Source organism: Triturus cristatus, chromosome 2_1 (assembly GCF_964204655.1).
Source record: "Triturus cristatus chromosome 2_1, aTriCri1.1, whole genome shotgun sequence".
NCBI lineage: Eukaryota > Metazoa > Chordata > Amphibia > Caudata > Salamandridae > Triturus > Triturus cristatus.
In genome coordinates, this window is record NC_140581.1 from 266720254 (window position 1) to 266746980 (window position 26727).

General features: G+C 41.8%; 1 protein-coding gene across 1 annotated transcript in view; it reads left to right on the plus strand.

Moving 5' to 3' along the window:
• The window catches only part of IL7R (interleukin 7 receptor), a 492420-nt gene that overhangs the window by 365446 nt on the left and 100247 nt on the right, over positions 1-26727 (plus strand). The window contains exon 5 of the mRNA XM_085631005.1: positions 21225-21399. Within this exon, the coding sequence (XP_085487131.1) occupies positions 21225-21399 (175 nt within the window). The remainder of the gene's footprint in view (positions 1-21224; positions 21400-26727) is intronic.

Consider the following 26727-nt stretch of genomic DNA (forward strand, 5'->3'; position numbering starts at 1 on the left):
AGCCATCTACCAGAAGTGTTTTAATCATTGTATGAATTTGTGGTGCAATTAAAGGCAACGGCTGTTTAAAAACTTCTACCGTGAAATAGCTGGACCCCAAGATTTTTCCAAACTGAAACTGGCCGAGATTTGCCCCACCCTCAAAGTCCTTCACTGCAATTTGTCCTTTGAACAAGGTACAACCTTACGGTGTCAGCCTATTACAGCGAATTTTGGAACTAAATTCCCTCTCTGTTTTCGCAGGGAGGGAAGTGGACCTGAGGTATAAAATGTCCTGTATAAGTAAAATATATTCCCCAGCACTCAGAGATAAATTCACCAGATGTATCTTTTGTCTCATCCGAATGCCTACTATGGTCATACCTTTCGCTAAGCCAATAAAGTAACTTGCGATCCTTGTTGCCACAGTCATTAGCCCAGGACTGGGATACCATCAATATTTCCCTGGGATTTCCCAACAAATTCTATTTCAAAATCATATTTAGCCTGTTCCAGGTCATGGAGCACTCCCTGTTTGTCCTCGTATTTGAAATCATTGTTAAACATGTAGAGCCTTAGGTACTCCATTTCCTCAGTCTTATCCTTCTTTGAACGGGATATACATTCTATGGCTCTGCACCTAAGCACTGGTGTGAATGCACCCCCTGACACGATGTGGAGTCTATTGACCCATTGTTAGATTGAAAGAAAAGGGCTCTCTCTTGTTTATGATACTTGCCAACCACCAATCATTAAGGTGCCATATTCTACTGTTGCATCAATTCAAAACAATTCTGTAGGTTTGCCTACCCAGTGACAAGCAACATCGGAGGTTTCAAAACGTTGAGCCCTGGATTTGAAGAACAGCTTCAGTTTTGCAAGTACCAGGAGTATATTATCAAGTTTTATTGCTCATAATTTGTACTGCACTACCTTGAAGGATTTTCACTGCTACTGGAATGATGTCTCATACTCAACTAAGAGGAATCGTACAGGACCTGTTTCCAGTTTCAAGCTGACTTGACTACTGTATTATGGTATTTAAAATAGAGAAGCCTGCAATCGGGACCCTTAGAGGGAGCCCCGGCAGGAGTCCACTGTGCCAATGTCAACCATAAAATCTGTTTCCTTGTTAACCATAAAACAGGATGACAAATCATCATCTGGCACATAGGTGTGAATACAAGTCTCTAGGAGTTGTTTGGGTTAGTACCCATCTGTCCCTTTGGAAATGCCCACGATGCAGGAATTGTTCTACCTTGTGAGCCCTTCGGCATCTACAACACACTCCTTTAGTGGTGGCTAAAGTATTGGGACAAAATATCGAGTAAACAATATTGAGATGCAGAAATATAGAGTTTTTAAAAACGTGATCCACAAATATTACGATGCAGTAATATCACTGGCAAGAATATCAATTTTCTAAGGTAAGTAACATCGATGTTAGAAATATGTTATTAATATCGTTTACAGAAATATGTATGTTATTATTATCGATATTAAAAATATCTATGTTTTTAATCTCGTTTACAAAAACATTGTTGTAAATAATATACATTTTGAATTATTTGTATGTTTTTTATTACATTTTTAAATTGTATAAGTTATAAGTTAAGCACTATGATCCAGCACACCACATAATCATTATATGGAATACAATATTGCATATCAAAGAATATCAGTCCATTCAGCAGGTCTGGTTTCAAATTCAGGGCAAAACGTAATAAGAGGGTCTTTTCTGTGTATTCCCTGAATACTGAAGTTAGTGGTGAGCAGTCCTTTAGAGACAGATTTATATACAGCCAAAATAGAAAAAAAGGGGGCTTAATCTTGTACTCCTTCAGTGATAAAGTCTATGGCAAGCTTTCCCTTTTTTTGAAAAAACAGATTTGTGGGTAGCCGTATTTATTTCCTCAGATTTGTATGGTGCTCTCAGTACAGTTTTACCCTGTTAGGGTCTAGGATTATATCTATTTGAAGTTTACAGGAGCGATCCTTCCATCACGCAGTCGTCTTTTTGTGCTTGGCCATATAAGTTATAAGTTGTTTGTATAATTATTGTTAATGTTTTTAGTATAGTTTGTAAATTTGTAGTTGTGTTAAAATTTCGTTTAATTGTTTATTGTAATTTTTAGTGTTATAGTGGGTTGTAGGATTTGTAGGGGTACAGGGAGGGAAGTAAATAAATTATAATTAATTAATGAGTACTTTTTAATTATTATTAATTATTAAATAGATCATTAACCATATAAATTGTGTAATTAATTTAATTTTAAAGTTATATGTTTGGTGCGGGCATGGAGTTTGTAGAGGCAAAGGGTGGGAAAGCAATTATTGATAATAAATTAATGATTAATATTAAAGCAAAATAATTTTCATTTAGAATTATTCATGTAAATAGTGTAATTAAGATATTTTTTAAGTTATATATCAGGAGGCTGAATTCACGGATGGTCCGTGCTTGCCACTGATTCACTCTCACCTGGGCTCGTGCTGATGAACAACGGAGGCTCTCCTGAGGACATTGACGAGGACACTGTGGCCGCTGTGCCGAGAGGGGGTGATTTTATCCTTGTATAGCTCAGTCCGGGACTGCGAGGACCAGGCTGCTTGGCGGTGTTAGCAGCTGCCTCCTCTTCCTGGCCCCTCCCCCTCAACACCTATCACCTTTCTTTCAAGTGAAGCCTCCTCAAATCTTGCCTTGGACCTTTTCGCATAGCTTGAAGCTGTGCATGCTCCCATTGATATCCTATGTCGATGTTGTATGAAGTATCTGGTTTGCCATGTGAAATAGTTGAACTATAAAGTGAAATGCAACAGTTGTATTAAGAATGTTGTATTGGTGCTCGAAAGCTCGTGATTGAGTAAAAGATTAAAAGCTTCCAAACCATCACCACAGGGATTGGTTTTTCCGGGATCTGAGAACATGAGGCAATAGCTGGTATTTTCTCAGACAATGGTGGCTACAGTACGTGCTAAGCGATTGTGTATGCCATCCTGCCTCCTTCTCAGTCCTGCCTCTTTCTCAGTCCAGACAAGGCTGCAAAGTGCCTTGCATCTATATAGGCCTAATGAGTTAACTTGATACCCCTTATTCTCGTTGATGCTAGCATGAAAGACAGTTGTCCAGTATTTCATTTACTCATAAAATCTTCATTTGTATGCCTTTCAGTCTATCCAATATATTATTGCAGCATCACGAAGATTTTTTATTGTGCATTACACATTAGATGTGAAGCAGTGTCAAAATGGTTGCTTGTAAATTCCCCAGATTACCCTGGACAGAATTATTTAGAGTATAGGTTTACGCAACCAGTTAACAATGTGAACGAGATAGTATCTTATTTCTTTAATGTAACTTGTGATGCATTAATGCAGGCCCTGAATGCAAGAGTCAAAAAGATCCCCTTGAGAACACAGAGTATCTCAGTTCCGGCTGAATAGGAGAAAGGTACTAATGAAGTGAAGTCTCAACATGATGCATCAATGACCTTAAGAATAACATGTAAAATGCAAGAACGAGACTTGAATGGTAATTTTATTGGCACTTGAGAAGACATAATATATTAGACAAACCCCACTGACATGGACTAACAGGGAACAGTGTAAAAAGTAGACACTCAGCAAAGCTCATGGAAGTCTAGCAAATTTATTGCAAAAAATATAACCAGCAAATAAACTATTCTAAGTGTAATTTTGCAGTGACAACGGACTAGCTCCGTGCCTTCTGAACCGTTGGAGACCATGTATGCTTGTATATAGTATTTCTATAGCGTGAACCTAGCCAAAAGTCAGTAGAGTGTTGTACTTAGTCAAAGGCAACCAAAAAGTCAAAGATTAAGGGGGGAGGAAGCTGGTTTGTAAACAGTAATGAATTGTGAAGTGTTGCTCTTTAAAGATGTGAGTCTTCAACTCTTTCCTAAACTGGATCAGTGTTTGGTGGTATTGATGGATAAAGGGATGTTGTTCCTTTATCATCGGTGTGTAGATGGAAAAAGCCTGCTGTCTTGTTTTTCCTTCTTTAGATTTTTTAGTCTGCAATCTGATGGTATTCTGGCTGCGAGTGTGCCAAGATCCTCCAGAGGTGGTGAAAGTGCCTGCAAGAAAAGTGGGGGTGTTGGTCGTGATTGCTCTATAGATGATACAGCTGGTTTTTAAGATGGTGCAGATTGGAGAGGGGAGACAATAGAGTTTCATCAGGATGGAGGTGATGTGATCATAATTTTTCAGGCACTGGATGAGATGTGCCACTGCATCCAGTGTGGCGTCTGGAATGTCAGCGGTTAGGAAATTACAACCATCTAAGTGCAAGAGTACTAAGATTGGAACAGCAGTCCTGAAGTTGCTTTCTGGAAAAATGGTTTGACTTTCTTTAGAAAAGAGTGAGGTTGAGGGTGAGGTTGATGTCCAAGTTGAATCAAAGTGGCTTGGCATTTGATGAAAGTCTGGATTCGAAGCCATCAAGGTGCATGTCATTGAGCCAAGTGAGTACTGTATCATTTTTATAGCTCTTGGCAAATAAAAGTAATTCTGTCTTTGCTGGTTGAACTTCCGTTAAGTGCTCGGCATCCAGACCTGGATGATGTGAAAGCATTGTCTCAGGCGTTGGATGTCTGAAGTAGATGAGACACAGCACATAATGCTACATTTAGTACATTTTGACTCTGCTTTTATAGATGTTCTTCAACACAGTAAGAGGAGGAAAAAACACATTTTAACCAGTGGGCACCCTGAGTATCATCTGCAGAATCTTGAGGGTAAGCAATATTGAAAAATATATATCACCAGGTAAATAAGTCTACATTGTCTGTACTTGACTCCACACATATGTACCTACGCAATATTTTATCTTCAAAGTACATAAGATGTGGAGAGGAAAAGTAAATCTGTACTTCGCTATATGCACCTATCTTTCAAAAAAGTGTCCCTCTATATATTTTGTCCTTTATATTCTTGATATTCTTGTATCACGATATTCTAGCAGTTTTGAAGAGGAAACAGTAGAAATGAATAACTCCCACATGCTGGAAGAAAACAGCCACCATGTAAGGGCCATTTAACTTTTTGTTTTACTGGAATAGACCTCAACTTGGTGGGTTTGTTTATGTAGAAAACAAAAATAAAATGGCAGCTGTTCACCACACAAGCAGCTGGCCAACTTTTCTGTTTTACCGAAAGTGCTAGAGCAGCACCATGGCCAGCTTTGATATTAGCTTTGCTGTGAATACCTCAAGGACTTTAAATCCCACAGGATCCTCTTTCAGTTTGGATGCTCACCCATCAGTTCCAGTCTCGGCTAAACCTGAGATTTTTTTGTATTTGAGCCAATTCACCTGGAGAGTGGCATAATCCTTGATTTGATCCAATAGGTACATTGCTTGCAGGCTAGAGATCTGTGGGCCACAGTAATAGAAGAGGAGGTTAGCTCCAAGAGGTCAGACTCTATCTTCCATGCATAATGGCCAGTCAAAACCACATTTAAGAGCCTCAGTCCTTATCAAATGGACGAACATAGCTGGGATGATACGTGGAACCCTTGTTTATTACTCTGTTAAATGGGGATTAGGTCAGAAAGTATACCATTGACCCAGACTCCGGTCATAGGCCTCACTTAGAAAGCCAGACATACTCCAGAAACAAAAGACCAAAGCATATCTTGGATAGGAGAGCAATTAAAAGTCCCATGAGATTGTGTCCAAGGCTTTCTCAAAATCAAAATCAATGAATGAAAGTGCCACGGATCTCATAAGGCTGACACCTAGACTTTGTGTAAACCCCCAAAGTTGTGACATGTAGAGCACCCTGGCATGATGTCACTGATCAGCATGGACCAGGGTGCCTCTGAAATAGGTAACACAGTTTCCCAGGACTTCGGCAAACTCCTTAACCGTAACAATTATAAGGGAGAATAGCTTGTAGCATAAGCAACACCGTGAGCCATCTACCAGAAGTGTTTTAATCATTGTATGAATTTGTGGTGCAATTAAAGGCAACGGCTGTTTAAAAACTTCTACCGTGAAATAGCTGGACCCCAAGATTTTTCCAAACTGAAACTGGCCGAGATTTGCCCCACCCTCAAAGTCCTTCACTGCAATTTGTCCTTTGAACAAGGTACAACCTTACGGTGTCAGCCTATTACAGCGAATTTTGGAACTAAATTCCCTCTCTGTTTTCACAGGGAGGGAAGTGGACCTGAGGTATAAAATGTCCTGTATAAGTAAAATATATTCCCCAGCACTCAGAGATAAATTCACCAGATGTATCTTTTGTCTCATCCGAATGCCTACTATGGTCATACCTTTCGCTAAGCCAATAAAGTAACTTGCGATCCTTGTTGCCACAGTCATTAGCCCAGGACTGGGATACCATCAATATTTCCCTGGGATTTCCCAACAAATTCTATTTCAAAATCATATTTAGCCTGTTCCAGGTCATGGAGCACTCCCTGTTTGTCCTCGTGTTTGAAATCATTGTTAAGCATGCAGAGCCTTAGGTACTCCATTTCCTCAGTCTTATCCTTCTTTGAACGGGATATACATTCTATGGCTCTGCACCTAAGCACTGGTGTGAATGCACCCCCTGACACGATGTGGAGTCTATTGACCCATTGTTAGATTGAAAGAAAAGGGCTCTCTCTTGTTTATGATACTTGCCAACCACCAATCATTAAGGTGCCATATTCTACTGTTGCATCAATTCAAAACAATTCTGTAGGTTTGCCTACCCAGTGACAAGCAACATCGGAGGTTTCAAAACGTTGAGCCCTGGATTTGAAGAACAGCTTCAGTTTTGCAAGTACCAGGAGTATATTATCAAGTTTTATTGCTCATAATTTGTACTGCACTACCTTGAAGGATTTTCACTGCTACTGGAATGATGTCTCATACTCAACTAAGAGGAATCGTACAGGACCTGTTTCCAGTTTCAAGCTGACTTGACTACTGTATTATGGTATTTAAAATAGAGAAGCCTGCAATCGGGACCCTCCTTGTTAACCATAAAACAGGATGACAAATCATCATCTGGCACATAGGTGTGAATACAAGTCTCTAGGAGTTGTTTGGGTTAGTACCCATCTGTCCCTTTGGAAATGCCCATGATGCAGGAATTGTTCTACCTTGTGAGCCCTTCGGCATCTACAACACACTCCTTTAGTGGTGGCTAAAGTATTGGGACAAAATATCGAGTAAACAATATTGAGATGCAGAAATATAGAGTTTTTAAAAACGTGATCCACAAATATTACGATGCAGTAATATCACTGGCAAGAATATCAATTTTCTAAGGTAAGTAACATCGATGTTAGAAATATGTTATTAATATCGTTTACAGAAATATGTATGTTATTATTATCGATATTAAAAATATCTATGTTTTTAATCTCATTTACAAAAACATTGTTGTAAATAATATACATTTTGAATTATTTGTATGTTTTTTATTACATTTTTAAATTGTATAAGTTATAAGTTAAGCACTATGATCCAGCACACCACATAATCATTATATGGAATACAATATTGCATATCAAAGAATATCAGTCCATTCAGCAGGTCTGGTTTCAAATTCAGGGCAAAACGTAATAAGAGGGTCTTTTCTGTGTATTCCCTGAATACTGAAGTTAGTGGTGAGCACTCCTTTAGAGACAGATTTATATACAGCCAAAATAGAAAAAAAGGGGGCTTAATCTTGTACTCCTTCAGTGATAAAGTCTATGGCAAGCTTTCCCTTTTTTTGAAAAAACAGATTTGTGGGTAGCCGTATTTATTTCCTCAGATTTGTATGGTGCTCTCAGTACAGTTTTACCCTGTTAGGGTCTAGGATTATATCTATTTGAAGTTTACAGGAGCGATCCTTCCATCACGCAGTCGTCTTTTTGTGCTTGGCCATATAAGTTATAAGTTGTTTGTATAATTATTGTTAATGTTTTTAGTATAGTTTGTAAATTTGTAGTTGTGTTAAAATTTCGTTTAATTGTTTATTGTAATTTTTAGTGTTATAGTGGGTTGTAGGATTTGTAGGGGTACAGGGAGGGAAGTAAATAAATTATAATTAATTAATGAGTACTTTTTAATTATTATTAATTATTAAATAGATCATTAACCATATAAATTGTGTAATTAATTTAATTTTAAAGTTATATGTTTGGTGCGGGCATGGAGTTTGTAGAGGCAAAGGGTGGGAAAGCAATTATTGATAATAAATTAATGATTAATATTAAAGCAAAATAATTTTCATTTATAATTATTCATGTAAATAGTGTAATTAAGATATTTTTTAAGTTATATATCAGGAGGCTGAATTCACGGATGGTCCGTGCTTGCCACTGATTCACTCTCACCTGGGCTCGTGCTGATGAACAACGGAGGCTCTCCTGAGGACATTGACGAGGACGCTGTGGCCGCTGTGCCGAGAGGGGGTGATTTTATCCTTGTATAGCTCAGTCCGGGACTGCGAGGACCAGGCTGCTTGGCGGTGTTAGCAGCTGCCTCCTCTTCCTGGCCCCTCCCCCTCAACACCTATCAGCCATAAAGTAGTATTCCCAATTCACGCGCAAGCGGGACGCGCGCGGGGCGTAGCCCGGGGCTAAGCCTGGGCAAAGGGTGGGCCCTCTTAGGCCCTCAGAGGCCGAGTGAGGCTGGGCTGGGCTCGGTTATTGACCTGTTGATACCTGTAGCGCCTGCACACGCGTGCGCTTAATGCTGAATAACCAATATGTCTAACACTTCTATTAACGCCGTAGTGGAGAAGACGGGAGCTACGACAGCTGGCCCATTGGACACTTACTTTAAAAAGGTCCATCATGAGGAGGAAAAGGACAATAACATGGACAAACGGAGGACTGAGCGTCGACGCTCTATAGAAAGCTTGAAGCTTAGGACTCCTGATAACTCTAATTTGCAGGTCCCTTCCCGGATAGCCGATAGCTGTGGTGCCATAGTAGACCCTCTTGTATCGCCGTGTGATTCTCGCTTGTTAAGGGACCCTGCTCCTACCCCATCTGCTTCTAAAGAGCAGGTTATCCAAGAGAACCTTGCTATTGGACATTCTGGTCCTCCTTTAGTTATAAATAAATGTACGCCATTACTTGGTAAACAGGATAAGAAGTTTACTAAGCCGTTTAAAGCAGTTAAGATTCACGGGCCTCCCCCGTCTAAGAGAAGATGTAAGAAAGGGGGAGTCTCAGTCAAATCTAAGTATAATCATTCTGAATTTGGGAAACATGCACTGAAAGCCTTAAACCTAACTAAAGGGATAGCAGTTGAAGCAACTATTACTCCTAAACTACCTCTTCCAATGTCATCAGTTGCCCCTGAACTTGAATCGCCCCCTATAACATCAGGCTTCCTTCCTGTCGACCCTTCGTCATCACCTTCCCTTTCGGTTGCCTGCCAGGATGTTTTGGGCCAGGTGATTAAGACCCTCATTTCACCACTTATTGAAGGCTTACTAAGAGTCGAGAAAAGACTTGCGGACTTAGAAGCCACAATAAGTAAGAAAATCGAACTGACAACAGGGCAGGGGAAACAGGGTGTTGGTAGTGGCATAGATTCCACAGCAGTGGTACCTAACTGCCACCCTCATTTTTCCCAGGCTACAGTTGAGCCGTCTAATCAGCTGGCTGTGACTCAGTTTGTGTCTGTGCCATCGTCGACTGGGGGCACCCAGAGAGCGCCCATTCAGGATGACATAGAGGGAGGGGGGATTAACCTTGACACAACCACTTTGCGGGACAATAGGGAAAGCTCCAGTACTGATAAGCCTGTAACAAATTACACGCCACAAGTTGATCTGCCCCCCGAAGCTGTGCCCTTGGTGGTTGTTTTGACGGGGGTCCCACCTCTAACGGTTAACAAAAGAGAAGGGTATACCGAGCTAAAAAATAAAACTATGTTCTGGCTTAGTAGTTATAGACCTATTGAGGAGAACATTAACGGTGAGATTTTACATGTGAGACGTCTCCCATGGTTGGGTGGTAAGACGAAAAACATCGTGGGAGACATCGTGGTGGTAAATTTTAGAGACCCACGTGTAGTTAAGTATATTCTGGACTGGCCTCCTGAAATAGGTAGCAATGGCATTATTCCACGTGCGCTAACTTACTTTTACCCCAGATCATCTGTGTTCCCCCCCTCTGGTATAACTAAGCAAGCCTCACTGTTTTCCATTCCACCAGGTACATTTATACCCAACCATTTGCCATGCACCTCACATACCACCTATGCTGCTGACCCTTTAAGGTGGAACTATATTCCTCCTAGATTTACTAGGAACTACAACAGAGGATGTGGCAATGTGAAGCCTTCCACTCCTTTAGTGACAACGAATCGGTTCGAAGCCCTCTCTAGCCTGGCTGACTGTGATTGAAGGTTAAAGCCTCCCCAGGGTCGAGGGGGGCGATTAGGTTCACTTAGCCCCAAGGATGCTACTCGGGAGAGGTGTTTGGAAGACCCCGGAGCTGCTCCTGTAACATCAGGACTACCTACTATAATCGGTGCTGCTAGTGGCGGGATTGTACCCACCCTCCTTTCCGTTCCTCTGAACCATAGTGCTGTAGATTACAGGATGACAGACCCCCCAGTCCAACTAGAACCTATAGGTGCCCAAATCATGTTGGATTTGGATATGCACGTGGGGACTCCCTCCGATCTGCATTTAATAGATAATAAAATCTTACACCTAGTTTCATGGAATGTGGCGGGTCTGCAAAGAAAGTTGGACTTACCTGAATGGAATCTCTTCATCGACCAATTCGATGTATGTTTATTCCAAGAAACATGGAGTGTTTCCCCATTATATAAATCAGGATACACCACTTTTTCCATATCAGCTCAGAGTAATGGTAGGGGTAGACCAGCAGGGGGTCTGCATGTATGGATCAAGACGGCCCTGAACTGGAAAGTAACTACTTACGACTCCGGGTGTTGTGACATCCAACACATTTCATTTGAGGGGGTAAACAGCAGGATAGAACTATTTAATGTTTACGCAAGAGGAATTACAGGGGATTTAAATTCAAGTACTATATCTATTTTAGATCAGGCATTGGCTATCTGCCCCCCCTCCTCTAAAATTATAGTGGGAGGGGATTTTAACTGTACTTTCGAACCTCTAGAAGGTGATGATCCCCTGGGTATAGAGGAGGTGGACTCTAGATGGTCAATTCCGACCTTGTCTTTGGCCCCAATCAAAAGATGGTCATCTAAGGTTATACAGATTAATTCCCTTACTGTGGAATATAACCTTAGAGCTCTTAATGGTAGGACTCTTTCTGACCCTGACGGTGCGATGACCTTTAATAGGTTAAGCAGCCCGTCAAGAATCGATTACATCTTATTAGATGTGTCACTGTGGTGTGATTTAGTAGATATGGAGGTGACTCCTTCACAGGACAGTGATCACAACCCTTTATGCATGTCGATAAGATGGGGGCAGCGGAATAACACCCGGAGGTTATCACACCTGAGGTCCACTAAGGAGGTGACACCTTTTCAGGGAAACCGTAGACTGAAATGGGAGAAGGTCCAATCACAGGCTCACAACTTGACTAAGATCAGGGTGCATGTTGAAGACCTGAGTACAGAATTGATGGTGCTTGATCAGGATATAGCGTCTGCACCGGGTACGCTTTTTGCTCAGGCGTATAATAACTTAACAGAGAAAGTTGGGGAATTTTTCCTTTTAAAAGGAAACAATAAGGGCAAGAGAGGTGGTAGGGATAATAACACAGCTATAGCAAGCAACCCTTGGTACACGGCCCACTGTAAGGATATAAGAAATGAGATCAGAATTGCCTTGCGTCAAAAGAACCAATCCCGGGTTAGTGTAGCCAGGAAAGAGTACGCAAGGGCTTTGGAGCAAGCAAAACGTGAGTGGGAAGAACAACGTTGGCAAGACCTCAAGACAGCTTCTAAAGGAAAGAATTCTTCGCTGTTTTGGGATCTGCTTAACAAAGCCAGGTTGACTAGCTCTCGACCTTTAGATAGTCACATAACAGGCCAGCAATGGCAATCCCATTTTTCCTCCATTTATGGTGGGTCAGAAACGCCCCTCTCTCCTTCTGTTCATGCCCTCAGCGTCCCTCCCATGCGCCCGGTTAGGGAACCCTTTTTGCCCTCTGAGGTGGTGCTAGCCATCAGTCACCTCACCCCAAAGAAAGCAGCAGGCCCAGACGGGATCCCTGGAGACCTCCTTATGGAGGCCCCAGAGCTATGGGCCAAACTTATTGCAAAAATAATGAACCTCATCTCTCACGGATACCCTGTTCCGGATTCGTGGAAGGGAGCGGAGGTAATCACGGTCTTTAAGAAGGGTGCCAGAGACGACCCTGCCAACTATAGACCAATCAGTTTGATTGATGTGCTACAGAAGGTGGTTGGCAGGGTAATTATATCAAGGGTTGGCACCTGGATGGAAGAGATGCATGTGTTGTCCCATTTGCAAGCGGGGTTCCGCCAAAAGGTGGGCACGATGGACCAGGTCTTTCGCTTCTTTGCGATCTATTGGAAGTCGGTCACCATCAACAAAGGAAGCTTACACCTGGCTTTCATAGATCTCAGGATGGCCTTCGACCTGGTCCCACGAGAGAGGCTTTGGGAAGTTTTGGAGAACATGGGGTTCCCTGGTCCCCTCTTGAGTTTAATTGTGCATCTCCATGAGGGGAACTATGCCAGGATCAGGTGGGGTACTCAAGGTGAATTAACTGAGAAGATTCCCGTGAAGAGGGGGGTACGCCAGGGATGTGTTATGGCTCCAACGCTGTTCTCTCTTTTTGTGAACGGAGTGGTGGATTACTTGAGAGAAGAACCAGCTGATGCTCCATCTCTGGCAGGCGAAAAAATCCCCACACTCCTCTTCGCGGACGACACTATTTTGATCTCTAAGTCCCCGTCTGGCCTACAAAAGCTCTTGAATCGCTTTAGCGCATTTTGCACTGATAGAGGTCTTACCATCAACACTCTAAAAACTAAGCTCATGGCATTAGCTCCATCAGCTAGATTTAGAAATAATCTTTTACTTAATGGAGAGCCCTTGGAGTTGGTAGACTCCTATGATTATTTGGGCATTAGGGTCAATAATCGCATGAGCTGGAAGGATCACTTGGCTAAAATGATGTTAAATTATAAAAGAACTTCTGGGGCGGTTATGAGAGAACACCGGAAATCTAAGAGCAAGCCCATTTTACCGCTCCTAACTATCTATGAAGGCCAAGTTCTTCCATCTGCCCTATATGGCTCAGAATTATGGGGATTTGAAAATACTGTAGAGCTGGACAGAGCTGAAAATAAGTTTTTGAGAGATGCGGTAGCCCTTCCAGTCTCCACCCCCTTAATTCCTCTTCGGGCTGACATGGGTAGGCGCCCTCTTAAGGACCTAGTGCGCTTACGCCCGTTACTTTTTTGGGTTCGTATGCGTAGGACAAGGGAGCTTCAGGATTATGCCGCCGCCCTAGACGAATTAATTCAGCTTAATTCCAATAATAAGATTGAGTGGCTGAGCAACCTGAAGCGGTTGGTAGTTCTCTTGGGTTTGAGTGACTCCTGGGAAAGCCAATCACCCCCACCCAAGATGGTGATTAAACAGCTATATTGGGATCTAGTCCAGCAGGAGACATTCTCTAGTAGTTCTGTGGGCTCCCTTACTGAGCGATTCTTGTCCTTCAAATGGATTAGGAGCTTTGAACCATTCTTGGACTACATCGAGCTGCCTTTGGATAGAGCTCTTTACTTGAAGGTTAGGTTCGGGATCCTCCCAGTAAATGATTTTACCTTGGGGTGGAAAAAGCATGTTGGTAAAGTGAATCCATGTCCGGGCTGTGCAGCCCCTACAGAGTCCGTGGCACATTTCTTCTTTGCTTGCCCAGCTTATAGGGTTGCCAGGAGGATCTGGTTAAAGCCGTTATGTAGGAGTTTGGGCCTTAGATGTCATAAAATGGCCCTGCGGATACTCAGCACTGATACTTCTTCGATTGCTATGGTCTGTGGTGTTGCAAAATTTTTGGGCAGTGCTTGGCGATCCCGCATGAGGCGTTGTAAAACCTACCCTGGTCCACCTACTAGCTAAAAGTACTTGGTTAGGATTTCCACTATGTTGATATGTGACTTTTGTTCATCTTTTAGTGGTGTATTGGTCAATTGTTGCTTTTATTTAATTTAATTTTTGGTATTTTATATTGTATTGTGCTGCTATATTGCTCTTTTATGATGAAATTTCATCGAATAAAGAATATTTGAATTTGAATATATCAGGTGAGGGTTGTTGGGTTTGTAGGGGGAAAAGTTGGGAAGCAAACTAAATATAATTAATTAATGATTAGTTAATTATTATTAATTGTTGAATTGATAATTAATTATCTAAATTATATATCACGTGCAGGTCGTTTTATGTTTGTAAAGGATGGAAGCTATTTACATATAAATAATTAAGTATTAGTTAATTTTTAATATTTAATAGATAATTAATTATTTAAATTGTTTAGGTATTATAATTTTTAAATATCTTTTAGGTGTGGGTTATTGGGTTTTTAGGGGTACAGGGTGGGAAGCTAATTAATACATAATGTATTGATAATTAATTGTTAATTTGTTATTAATGATTTAATTGATAATTATGTAAATTGTAAAATTATCATATTTGTTAAGTCATACTTTAGGTGTGCTGTTTAGTGTGTAGAGCTAGAGGGTGGGAAATTAAGTAATAATACATTTAAAATCATTTATTAATTTATTAAAAATTGTTTTATTTATTATAATATATGTTGTGTTATGCTTTTCTAATTTCAATTAAATTGTATTTTTTGGTTGATATGATTGTGAGAATATAGTGTTGTATTTTATTTATGTTAATGTTATTTGTTTAAATTGATAATTATTAAACAATGTAATAATTACATTATTTGTTTCATTTTTTTGAAAATTTAGACATCATTTTTTTATCCATATATTTATACTTTGAATTGTTTAAATATTTTATTTGTTTGAAGTAAACACTCTTTCTCTACTGTTGCACCGACTGGAGTGGGAATAGTAAATTTTACCCCCCCAGAGTCCAATACTTACCCTACTGTTGCACATACTGGAGTGGAAATAGAACATTTTACCCCCCCCCCCCCAGTCCAACACTTGCCCTACTGTTGCACTGACTGGAGTAGGAATAGTAAGTTTTACCTCTCCTGAGTCCAACACTGTTCCTACTGTTGTACAGACTGGAGTGGGAATAGTACATTTTACCCCTTCTGAGTCCAACACTTTCTCTACTATTGCCCTGGCTGGAGTAGGAATAGTCATTTTTACCCGTCTTAAGTCCAACACTTTCCCTACTGTTACACAGACTAGAGTGGGAATAGTTCATTTTACCCCTTCCGAGTCCAACACTTTTCCTACTATTGCACAAACTGGAGTGGTAAGAGTACATTTCACCTCTTCTGAGTTCAACTCTTTCCCTACTGTTGCAGAGACTAGAGTGGGAATATTAAATTTGACCCATTCTGAGTTCAACACTTTCCCTACTATTTCACAGATTGGATTGGGAATAGTTTATTTTACCCCTTCTCAGTCCAACGATTAATTTACTGTCGTATAAATTGGAGTGGGAATAGTATATTTATTATTTATAGAGTTTTTTAAAAAAATTATTGCTTAAATATATATTATTATTATGTGTTTTGTATTTGTGTTATATTGGTAAATTAAAAAACAATTATAAAAATATAATATATGTCAAAATTAATATATTTTTTAATAGTTTTATATTATATATGTGTATATAAACATACACACTTCCATATATATGTGTGTGTGTTATGTTATGTATGTGTTTTAATATTCTATGTAAAAATATTTGTTTTACTCAATTAAGCTACATGTATAGTTCGATATTAGTGTAAAAGGATATTTTTAAAATATTTTTGTACTTAGCATTTTATTCTAGAAAAACAATATTTTTGTGATCGATATTCTTGACACAATGTTTTGGTATCACAATATTTATGGTTTCTATATTGTGTCAGTGATCTGGTGTCTAAAGCTGAAACTGTGAGTTTAAATGCTCTGATCAATTCTGAGTCAAATTCTGATATGCATCCCTCAGCAGCAGGGCTACACTCATTTCCACCACACCTATTGTGGTTTTGAGTGCTGAAGTGGGCATTCAGGCAACTGGCTTGTCATATTTATTAAGTTTTCCATGAGTAGGAAGTGACCTAATTTGTCTTCGGTAAATACACACAGAGGACTAGTCAGTTGTGTGAGGCACTGACCTATAAAATCAGGGGACAATATATGTGGCAGAGGTCAAACTGGATGTCAGAACCAGACAGAAATGAGGCTACGGGCACTGTGTCCCTTCTCAAACTGTTCACCCTAACATTTTACACTCATTTACTTCTCCCTTGAGTTAAGCAGACTCATTTGCAGTGTTTGGAAGAGAACCCTAAGGTCAGTTGGCATCATCTGGTGGTACAGCTGCCACCCAAATGTCTCCAAGCCGAGCACCTGACCTACACTCCCAGGACCTAATTGGTAGTCTGTGGAAAGTGAAACAGACCTCCAACCTAAATGGGGTGCCAGCAAGCCCTGGCACAATATCACAATTCTGAATATGTTGTCTATTTGATTCTGTCTTGCTCCTCTTTTTTTCACAACCCTACAATTTCTGTCTCTTTATCTCACACTGGAAGGTTCTTTTTACTTTTGCTTTCTCCTTTTCACACTGCTTTGATATCTATCTCTTCCTTCTCTGCTAGGTTTTGACTGCACCGCACTTGAAATCTATTGTATTGTAAAGGGGCTTACATCCCGCCTTCACTTCTTAATGGTTTGTGTGCTTGTCACTTTACTTTCCCTTTTTTCTATTGGTTGTAGGCATTCTATGAGCAATTGTTCCATGTGTGTTTCTCTCATCTGTCTCTCGTGGCCCAAGTACTCGTTCCCGTCCGCCCTCTTTGATGGGAACTTCTTTTATTTGCTTAAGGCAGCACAGCATTTATTTGCTTTGTCTTACGACTACACGCATTTAAAGAGTGCTTTCTGGCAGTCATTTTTCTGCTTTTTTTGATGTCTTTGATTTAAAATGTTGTGTTAGCACATATTCTAAGCTTGCTTGTGAGCCGAGCCCGAGACACTAACCCGGCTCCCCAGCTACAAGATCGACGATTCTGTCCATTACACTACATCCTCTCTCCTGCCCCTTCTCTTCTACTTTCATTACTCTTGTTTCTTCTATAAATACATTCTGTAGCAGGAGCATGGTGACCTGGGAAGAAAAACAGTCCCCTCCTCCAAATAGAGTGCAACCAGCCATTAAAACTCAACTCAGACATCAAGGGAAGTTTTTAAAATACAGTAACTGCTCAGAAGGGTGGGTTCAGATAACTAAATAGAAAGTGTACTAATGTAAGCAGTACTTTAATCACTGTACATAATGCATGTGAGCCAACACCAAGGCTTGAACCCAGCTTCAAGGTCGGCAGTTCTGGCTGTCAACGCCACATCCTCTCTCCTGCCCCTTCTCTTCAATTTCATTACTCTTGTTTCTTCTAAGAATACATTCTGTAGCAGGAGTGTAGGGACTTGGGGAGAAAAACAGCCTCTCTAAACTGAGTGCACCCAGTACTTTAATAACTGTACAAAGTGAGCAGTTCTTGGACTCTCAGCACTGTGTTTGTGAAGCGCTGCTGCTTCTGCATGTGTTTACCTCTTTTAGTCTTATGTTTGTTTTTGGCGAGTCTGGGCTGAAGCTGAGTGTGAGTGAGACTGAAACCTCTCATGTCCTAACTAATACAGATTCAATGAGCGACCACTCTCGGCTCATCAAGAGTGCCCTGACGGGCATCCGAACTCTCTAGTTCGCAGTCTCAGGCCTGATTTGTAATTCATGAGCACTGGTCGGATTGTGTTTACCTTCTTGCAGAAGTCACAGCAGGAAATTTCTTGTGCTGGTAGGTGAACACTTTCGGGTGAAAAACGGTGTCCTCAAAAGCTCTTACTAGAGCAGACAGCTAATTAGTCTATGAGAAGGCTAAGAATATTATTAAACAATTACAGTTGTCAAAAAAAGAAAAAGAAAACAAGCTGGTGGGACAGCTGCCTGCAAGGTCTTGAATGTAGAGGTGGGCACAATTGAGACAGATGGGCCCGCCCTTCTGCCATGACATATCTCATACCCTCCATGAGTATCCCGTTGGTAACTCTTCCAGCTGTACGTCAGCGGTCCCTGTGCACCATCCACCCCGCCCACTACTCTTGTAGACCTACTTCAAGCCCTCATCTCAATTCAGTAATAGCAGAAACTGAACTCGTAAACACGCCCTTCTTCCAAGCCTCTCTTATACAACACGCATTGATACAGAAGAAGGACAAACCATTAATGCACACCATCTGCGCTCCCACTCTCCTCCCACTCCTTGGCCGGTCTAGTCATCCTTCCTAAATAAACCAGCGCTTTTCGTTTGCCAAGATGACATCCTTGGCTCTTGCCTCCTTCTTTATTTAATCCCGGCCATGCTCTATCATAGCATGGTGTCCGATGGGTTTACCCCTTTATTTTCTTCAGCTCACACCAGAGTTTCTCCCTTGTAAACGCCATTCTCGCCATGGCCGCCCTCGCTTATATCCGGCGCACAGATTTCCCACAGCAGTTGCAGACAGTGGAGCATATTTACAAGCCCTTTGCGCCACTTTTCTCCATGTTAAAAGTGACGCAAAAGTGGCGCAAGGGGCTTGTAAATATGCCCCAGTGTATTTATCATGAAATACAGTGAAGCCTACCTTCGGCTCGAGCTCTGGTTGGACTGAGGCACCAGCACATGCTCTTGCAAAGATTTCTTTCCCCTCGCAGTTGTTATACCACAATACCAATCATGAGTTGACCCTCTTTTTTTTAAAACTTTTGCACATTTACTCTTATGGAGGGCATGTGTCTACAGTCCCTCTCCCTCACTCCAGCATTCCCCTACATTATTGTACAATCCTCCTGTTCTACTACAACCGTCTGTTGTTTCCACACCCGCCTTCTCCCAATATATGTAGTTCATTGTCCCCCACCTCTGTCCGTTGTTTCCCCAACCCCAATCTTCTTACAGCAGTCCTTTGTCTCCCCACCCCCTGCCCTCATCCCGCTGTCTGTTGTCCCACACCCCAATGTCGTGTTGCTTTCCCCTTTCCAACCCCCTCACACTGTTAGAATGTTTTTCTTCTAAATATTCTGCTTGTCTTGCACAATCAGCTGCTATAAATAAAGCTGCACTGTGTTTTACCCCAGTGCTGTGGCCCTGGAGCGGAATGCTCCTCTTAGCAGGCTGCTCACATAATAACACAATGATGCTTGAATTGGTCATGTATCAAAAAAAGCATTCATGTGTGTTTCACAAGCCACAGATGTTGGGATCTGTCAGTGCCTTAATGCTGGGACATGGCCGGATTTTTATATAGCTGTCCCTATCGCTGCCCAGGCATAGGCTGGAAAAGAAAATGTTTCTATGCAACTCCTTCCCAGGGTTTTCTACCATGAGTGACAGCTCTCAGAGTAGGTCCTTGCTCAGCCCTGACTTAAGGACATGGCATTTCTGCTGACATCAACAGGATCCAGATGCACTGTGGGGAGGTGAGCACTGGGTCGTTGATCCATGGTGTAGCAGCACTGCTGTTGTATAGCTACATAAGCTCTATTTCCTCCTGCTTAGGTGTGTTTTTATTTTAGCCCCTGATTCATATTTCACTCAAGCTTCAAAATCATAAAACAGGGATGGTTCACAGTTTGCCCGCTCTGGGTGCCAGACTTGGAGACAGGTGGCGGACGCCGGCAACAACAAAGTGGAGCTGTTAGGATGCCGCCTCCATTATCCCACCCCTTCCCCCCATAAATATCACACCCAAGTTGTACCCCCACCCCACACCCAGCCAATCAGAGGCCTCCTTCTTCTTCCATGCTGTCACTGCACTTGAGCGAGCACCCACACCAGTGTGTTAGGACATGAGATGCAATTTAAATATCATTTGGAAGAATAAATAAACACTTGTGAAATGTGTATATTGTTGTTGTTCGTTGGTGTTTATGATACACAATGATGACCAGGGCTCAGTATCACCATAAGAATGCTGTGATGAAACACACTTAGAACAGCTGGATGAAGCTCACCAACATGTGTAGGCTTCATTGTCTTATAAAGTGATATTAAGCTAGCTCAGCGAGGTAAGCGAATGCAGCCATTTAGGTGATCTGGAAATCATCAGTACAAATGCTCGGAACTGTCTTGGACTTAAATCTTTGACAAAGTGTGGTATCCTTAGTGTGATGTCATGTTTTCCCATATTCTGTATTCTACACTGAATGTTCTTTCTTTGACATGTCAACCCGAGTGCATCTTCGAAGCATGTTCCCAAGTTCTATGTTCCTGCCTTGGAGGACGGTTGAACGTTAGGCAGTTATCTTGGATCAGCAGAACTGGGTAGACACTGGTTGATGGGCTCCTTAAGTTGGATACTTCTTTCTTAATAAATGGATTGTTACTTCTAACCATTTGCGTGTGTTTATTGGATGGAACCCACTTCAACACAAAGCCAATAGGTTTCAGCCATGCAAGATCTTTTGGCTTTGTCAATGTTTTTTTCACATGTTGCAAAATCCCAGATGTACCTTTTTAGGAAGAGAACTCCATTTCAAGTGGGCTTGCCAGCTGCATGTTTGTTATCTTTGTCTTCCGCCCTCTACCTAATCACCCAGCATTCTATTACCACCAGTTACTGCACAATATATATTCTCAATAAACAAGTCATAACACTTTTTTGGAGATACAGTAACTTATATTGCACAACGGCTCACCAATCTGAAACTTACAACTACAAAAAAATATATTATTAATCACATTGGCGAAACCTAATGCATTTACCAATGCTTGTTCTCACTATGTTTCCTTTGGGTCTCTTGCTTTGGGTCAACTATAATAAAAAAAATGGAGTGCTAGTGCCCACCACCTCCACAAAAGAACCACATCCACAAAAGCCCTGCAGTACAATGACATAGGTAACCTGTTGAAATCCAGTTTATCAATTCGATTGGTTATTCAGCAGATCCAATACTAAAGCATGTGTTTTCGAGTCTGTGAATTGCCGCACATACCAAGCAGAGGGCAAAGTTCATGAGGCAATAGTCAATGTTGAAAGCATAGCGCTTCCCACACGTCTGCCTGCATGCATTTCCTTAATTAAACCCTTCAACTCATTTCAATCTCATCCCTTTCATTTTAGCTTGAAGAGCTCAGCTTTCTTCCATTTCGTTTACTTGAGCAAAAGTTGGCACGAGGTGCAAAGTATGAGGTGAAAGTTCGCTCCAAGCCAAATGGGAATTTCTTTAAGGGCAGCTGGAGTGGCTGGAGTAAGGCTGAGCACTTCGAAACCAGCGAAGGGGTCCCAGCCCAGGAAGGTACAGTACATCTTGTTTATCCGTGTGTTTATGCTCTTCCGTGGTTTTCAGTGTGATATTGCAACAGGTCCCACAAACCCACAAATGTCGAGGCCGAAAACAAGGATAGCAAATCTGAAAAGGTAAAAAAACAAAAAACAGACAAAAGTCGGTGATAATGTGCTTTACAAATAGGCGTCAAGCAGGCTTCAACGGGTCAATGAGGCTGGGGCTTCCTTACCATTAATTGATGGGACCTTGGAGAAGCCAGATCTTCGAATCCTCCAAGGGCAGTGAATTTCAAAAATGAAAAAAAAAATCCCATTGAAAGAGGGAGCATTATTTCCCTGCATCCAATGCAGGATTCACATACTGGAAGGATTTGAGAATCCGAGTAATCTGATTGGCTGACAGAAGATGAAGATTTTGTGTTGACAGCTTTAGGTTACCCATTCTACAGCAGCTGCAGGGTAGCGATGGCCATCTGCTACAACTCCCTCCTACTCGATTTTGTTAGTGAGCCCTCAGATTTTCCATGCTCACAACACTACATTTCCACCTAATAGTTAGCAAAGGTTTTCTCACTGACGTTTTTTGCCATTTAGGGAACCACTCACGTTGCTCCTTCTCAGATGCACTTATAAAGTACTACCAGTCCTCATAATGACCATAAGGTTTGGAATGTCTACTTTACGCAAGTGGCACGTCAAAACTCATGGGACCATCACGTCGGTCTATTTGTGGAATAAAACATGCACTGTTTAGTCATTAATTGACCTGGTAACAATGTGAGCCTTGCCACTGTCTTTGTAACACTTAAATAATGCAATGATTTACCTGTATACTTGGGTCTTGCGCAAGAGGTTGCGCAAGACCTGGCCGTGGACCAGGCCATGAAGCCAGCACTTGCTGTGCATGGCCAAAGGCTTTGCGTAGACGCAGGTGGGAGTTTGAATTCAGGATCAGGCCAAAAGTCCACAGTCCGAGTTGGGTGCGTATGATGTTGGATTAGGGCTTGGCTGCACGTCAGGGTCCATGGCAAAACCGCGCTGCACACAAAGGAGGAGAACATAAAAGTGATGTGTGGGTTGCTTGAATTAATTTCAGCCACTGATAATTACTCTGGACCACAATCCAGTTCTTTGTTCTTTTGCCCAACATGCCACCTCAGACAGGAACCAGCCATATACAAATCAGTCTTGGATCTGCTCCCTATTGGAAAAATCCAGCCTGAACTGCCAGATCAGGTCCCCTCTGAAAGAAACACAAGCAACACCAAATCAGTTTAATTCTATCTGGGCCTAGTTTGTATGGTGTTGCTTACGTCCTATGGCACCGTGCGCATGGCACTGACGCCTGTGCCCTGAGTAATTACCAATAGCTAAGATTAATTCAGACATAAATATGCCTTCTGTGTAGATGATAAGATTAGTTTGCAACCCGCCCCTTTCTGCAGCTGTAAAGCAATTCACCATCATGAATATATACTGTGCTGTCTATTAATATTAGTCTATTTCCCCATCAACAGTGTCTAACATGCCCTAGGCTGTGCTTGGCACTGATGGCAAAAAGGGGAAAGGGGAATGAAAGAAGACACATTAGAGACATTGATGGTTTACAGTAACACATGCTCTTCCCGTCAGATGGAGGTTGTCCCAGATTTTTCTGAGAGACTGACTTGTTTTATACTAAACAGAACACAAGACTACTATTATTCTCTGCTCTTACTTCAGCTAAAAGTACATGTTACTTTTGTCATTTATATTGATATTGCATGAATGGTAGCATTCGCCAGGAAATGAGACATAACAAGATTTACTTTATTAACTGATGCCCTAAGGTCGACATTCAAAATATAAATGGCAAAATGCCTTGGTCTTGTTTGAGCAGAAAGCATTGCCAGGAGAATGGTCTCTTTCCGATGTCCTAAAGCAGTTGTTAATGTTCCACTATTTGACACCCAGATCTCAAACAAAGCTTCACACAGAATCTACATATAACACTGCAGAGGCCAAGAGACAGTCATTATTGCACCACCTTCAGATCCTGGCAGCATCCCAGTAGGTAGGTGCAGAGGACAGTACAGCGGCCCAACAGGAGTCCCACAATCCTAACAAGCAATATCTAACTCTCCCTCTCTATCACTAACCTCGGGTCTCAGAAGATAGCGCTAGGAGAGGTTCAGTAATTCCACGCACGCAAGGAAAGTCTTTGAGGTGACAATGCAGAAGAGATTTCCCAAGAAGTGCTGCAAACAGTAAGCTTCTGGGAAAATGTTCTTGATATGTGGCTTGAAGATAATCTCGATTGAAAAGCTAGGAACAAATGTGAAAAGTAACGCCTAAGCAGAGAAACACATGTAAAGAGCAGAGACCTCTCATTAATGGGAAGGAAAGCCAGTCACTTAGCTATGCTCTAAGTGCAGTTGCTATAGACTCTAGAATCCTCGAATCCTGCAGTAGATCCTTGAATCCCAGGATCCTTCATGGATACACGAATGCTGTTGCAGCCTGCCACTCTGATGCATACAGCCACAGCTTTTGCTTTTGGGGTAACAACTGGGTAGCCCTACATGGCAAAGCCCTGAGAAAGGGTAGAAGTGGCAGACAATAATGCTCTAGACTAGAGTTGGATGGGAGTGGCTGCGACCACCTGTGACAAACTAGGACATCATCTAACAAAATGATCAGACCATCCGCAGCACTTATACAATATCTTTGTATGTCTTTTTTCTATCCGCTCTTTTAACCCCTTCAGTGCCCGCCCCTTTCCCCGCCCTGTGCCGGCCATTGCATTAGCGGGCGGGGTTTATGACGAGCTGGTCTCGTCATGGGCACAGCGCAACCGCGGCCCATGACGAGACCAGCTCGTCATAGGCATTGAAGAGGTTAATGTAGGGTCCCTTGCAGTGCCTAATTGCATGGGTTCCTAGGATTCCAAAGTTTTGTTGTTGTCTGAGTATATACAACTAACACTTTTATCTTGATTTGGATTTGACTTTAATTTTATATAGTGCTTGAATGCCCTTGGGCGTCTTGGTGTTGCTGCACATGTTAATAAAGACCACTGACTGGATCTATTCACTGATGAAAAAGCCAAGTCTTTAGAGATTTCCTAAAAGATAGGAGCTCTGAACAATTCTTTAGATCAATAGGGAGAGAGTTCCATAGTTTTGCTGTCCTCAACAGAAAGTTTCTTCCACCCCAATATGGTTGTTTAAGCCTTGGTTATGCTAAGCACTTAGGGCCTGATTAAGATGTTGGGTGGAAAGCCTCTGACCAGCGGTCGGAGGCTTTCTGCCTGACATGGTAGGTTTAAAGTTCGACCGCCTTATTAGGATAATGGGGGGCGGAGTTTAAACCTGCAGGGGGATTACGACGTGGTTTCGGAAAGCCTGCATAATCCGCCATGAGGATTATGATGTTGGTTTCCGACAGCCATTCCATGTTGGCCTTTCTGACAAGGAAAGGCTGGTGGAGAGTGACATTGGGGGCCCTCTTTGGTCCCTGGCCCTCTGTATTTGGGCCTGGGGGCACCTATGGTACCCCCCTAAACATCCCTGCACTATGTGGCAGGCACCACAAGGGATGGTTCAGGGCATACAGTTTTCAATGGAAGCTTGTGCTGTCGGTTTTTTCTGCCCGCTGCACAAGCTTTCATTGTGAAATGAATGTCTGGGACCGCCCTTGGGCTGTCGCCTCATAATAGTGCAGTCGGGCGGTTCCTTTCTGCAACGTTGTCGGCAGAACGAAAGTCCCCCCGACATTCTAATAAGGCCCTTCGTTTTCAAGGATCTGAGGTTTCTGGATGGAACATACCAGATGAATTTATCCTGAAAAAAGCCAGGGCCTATAGTGTGCAAGGCCTTTAAGGTCACAAAAGGGCCTTGAACTCGTTCCTCTTTGCCACAGAGAACCAATGTAGTTTGATCAAGGCCTGAGACACAGATTAATGTTCAGGGATTCCTAACAGAAGTCAAACTGATGCATTCTGTAGCATCTGCAATTTAAGAAGGAATCTCTGAACCCCATAAATAGGGCATTCCCATAATCTAATTTAGATAGAGCCAGAGAGGTAACCACCGTTTTCTGAAGATCTGTAGGAATAAACGTGCAGGTTTTCTTGATATTTTTAATATAAAAAATACCGATGATGTAAGGGAATTAACCTGATCTTCAAAGTTGAGTTTGTTATCAAAAACAAAACCCAGGTTCTTCACTTTCCTGACTGGCACAGGGACAGCCCCCATTTCCTGTGGTCACCATCTTGGAGACCAAAATGAAACATCTGAGCCCAGGAGCAGAACCTCCGTTCTATCAGAGTTGAGCTTTAAACAATTTGATATCATCCAATTACTTATTCGAGACATGCAAGCATTGAGTCTTAAGGCAGTGCCTTCAGGATCACTTGATATTGATACCACAATTTGGGTATCATCAGCGTAAGACACCACGAGAGCCCAAAAGATTTAATCAGCCTAACCAGTGGTGTGACATAAAGATTAAACAATGTAGGGCTCAATGAGGAGCCCTGAGGCACCCCACATGGCAGGCAGAATTGGTCAGAAATTAACTGTCTTATTGCAACATGCTGAACTCTCTCTGACCAAAAGAATGTTATCAGACTAAGGGCGAGGCCACTTATTCTTTGCTTGGCAAGCCAGCCTTCTCTAAATGGCACTCAGCAAGACAGTGATTTATTCTGCATTCTTAGGCGGATTTATTACCTCTGCAAAAACACTGGCTGATTCTGTCCTTTGCCCTAATAAAATTGTGATACACTTCTCTCTTTAGGCCAACCAGTTTCAGCTGCTAAATGATTAAATGAAGTGACATAGCTAAACAAATGGCATTGTATTAAACATAGTACTCATCATTAAGACAAACCGTATGTGACTTCCTATAAAACAACTTTTGCTTTGCCCAACAAAAGACAGACAAATTATGTACCAATGGATAATTTCTCTCCACTAGTTGATAGACCTTTCCAAATAATCATATATACATATCATGAATACTGAAAAGCTCTTTGTGTGATAATTCTGTCCAATCCTCTATAACATAACAGGTGTATTTGTAAAGCGCACAATTACCCTTAGGTGTCCTGGCGCTGAATAACAGATGTTTATTGTTACCCAACTCATTGGTACTCATTTTATTGACCTCAGATGGATGAAAGGCTGAGTGGACCTGCTGGGATTTGAACCCATGACCATGAGGTAGAACACAGGCCCCTGCAGTGGCTGCTTTAATCCACTGAGCCAGCAGACCCTATATGAGAAGCAACAGCATATGTTGGTGGAACTCTGTCAGTGCTGAAACTGAAATATAAATAATATCAGAGATTACT